Here is a 1,379-nt window from a genome sequence, read left to right on the forward strand (position 1 = left end):
GCGGGTTCGTTAGCCCTCCTGGAGCTGGGAAAGGTTTGTTAGCTCTCCTGGAGACAGGGCAGGTTCGTTAGCTCTCCCGGAGCCGGGGCAGGTTCGTTAGCTCTCCCAGAGCTGTGGCACCTTGCCCTGCCTTCTGCAGCACGGAGAAATCCTCTCCGAGGGGCAGGACGTCCTTGGCGCAGCCAAACCCAGCAGGAAAGAGCGATTGCAGGGCCCGGCCAAGGCTGACATGGCAAGAAGGGGTTTCCCAGCTCAGAAATTCCCGTTGCTCCCCTGGCAAGCCCTGGGGTGAAGAATCTCCGTCTGCAGCACGCCCCAGGGCCACTGGCACAACTGCTGCCCTGGCTCTCGGCCGTGCTCGTGCCCCAGGTACAGTCTCACATCCTGATGGCTTCGGGACACCTTCGGTCCCGTGACTGCTCTCTGCAGCGGGCTCCAGCCTGTTTCTGCAGCAGGCAACCCTGGGTTCGTTCCTCTCCCCCACGTAACGAGCAGCTCATCTACACTGGCCATTTAATATAATTAACACAGGGAGATGAGTGCTTCCAGAAAGTGTCTCCATCGTGAGATCTGGAGGGGGACAGATGGTGGGAGGCGGTGGGAGGAGAAGTGACAGCCCTTCCCCACCCCTACAGCTCTACCGTGACGTCCCAGTCTGTCCCATCTCTCCCAGTTTCTTCCCAGTGCAAGATCCTGCGCTGCAACTCGGAGTACGTGGCTGCCACCCTCAACCTGCGCGGCTCCAACCGGAACGCGGCGTACTGCAACGCCCTCCGCTCCTACTCCCACTGCACCCGCAAGACGGCTCCGGCACGCACTTGCCGGGGCGACCTGGCCTACCACTCTGCCGTCCACGGCATCGAGGACCTCATGATCCAGAACAACTGCTCCAAGGAGGGTCCAACATCGCCGCCCCGACCCCGGCCCCCGGCCCCCAACCATCAGGGCTTCGAGTCCCTCGATATCTGCAACTATGAGAAGAGTTTTCTCTACAAGCACGGCCAGCCCCCCACCTACCAGCACTGCGCGGCTTTCGGGGACCCCCACACGTCCACGGCATCGAGGACCTCATGATCCAGAACAACTGCTCCAAGGAGGGTCCAACATCGCCGCCCCGACCCCGGCCCCCGGCCCCCAACCATCAGGGCTTCGAGTCCCTCGATATCTGCAACTATGAGAAGAGTTTTCTCTACAAGCACGGCCAGCCCCCCACCTACCAGCACTGCGCGGCTTTCGGGGACCCCCACATCCGCACGTTCCACGACGACTTCCACACTTGCCGGGTGGAGGGCTCCTGGCCTCTCCTGGACAATGACTACTTGTTTGTGCAAGCCACCAGCTCCCCGGTGGCGAGGGGGTCCAATGCTACGGTCACTAGC

General features: G+C 62.1%; 1 protein-coding gene across 1 annotated transcript; it reads left to right on the top strand.

Annotated features, from left to right (window-relative positions):
* Window positions 1-673: 673 nt before the first annotated feature.
* On the top strand, window positions 674-1,373 carry LOC104472037 (hemojuvelin-like; the record flags this gene model as incomplete). The annotated part of the gene is made up of 2 exons (XM_010087571.1): window positions 674-905; window positions 1,106-1,373. Coding segments are annotated over 2 exons (500 nt in total), but the record flags the coding sequence as incomplete, so codon positions are not given.
* Between the last annotated feature and the right edge of the window lie 6 nt (window positions 1,374-1,379).

Source organism: Pterocles gutturalis, unplaced genomic scaffold (assembly GCF_000699245.1).
Source record: "Pterocles gutturalis isolate BGI_N339 unplaced genomic scaffold, ASM69924v1 scaffold18716, whole genome shotgun sequence".
In the NCBI taxonomy this organism is placed as follows: Eukaryota; Metazoa; Chordata; class Aves; order Pterocliformes; family Pteroclidae; genus Pterocles; species Pterocles gutturalis.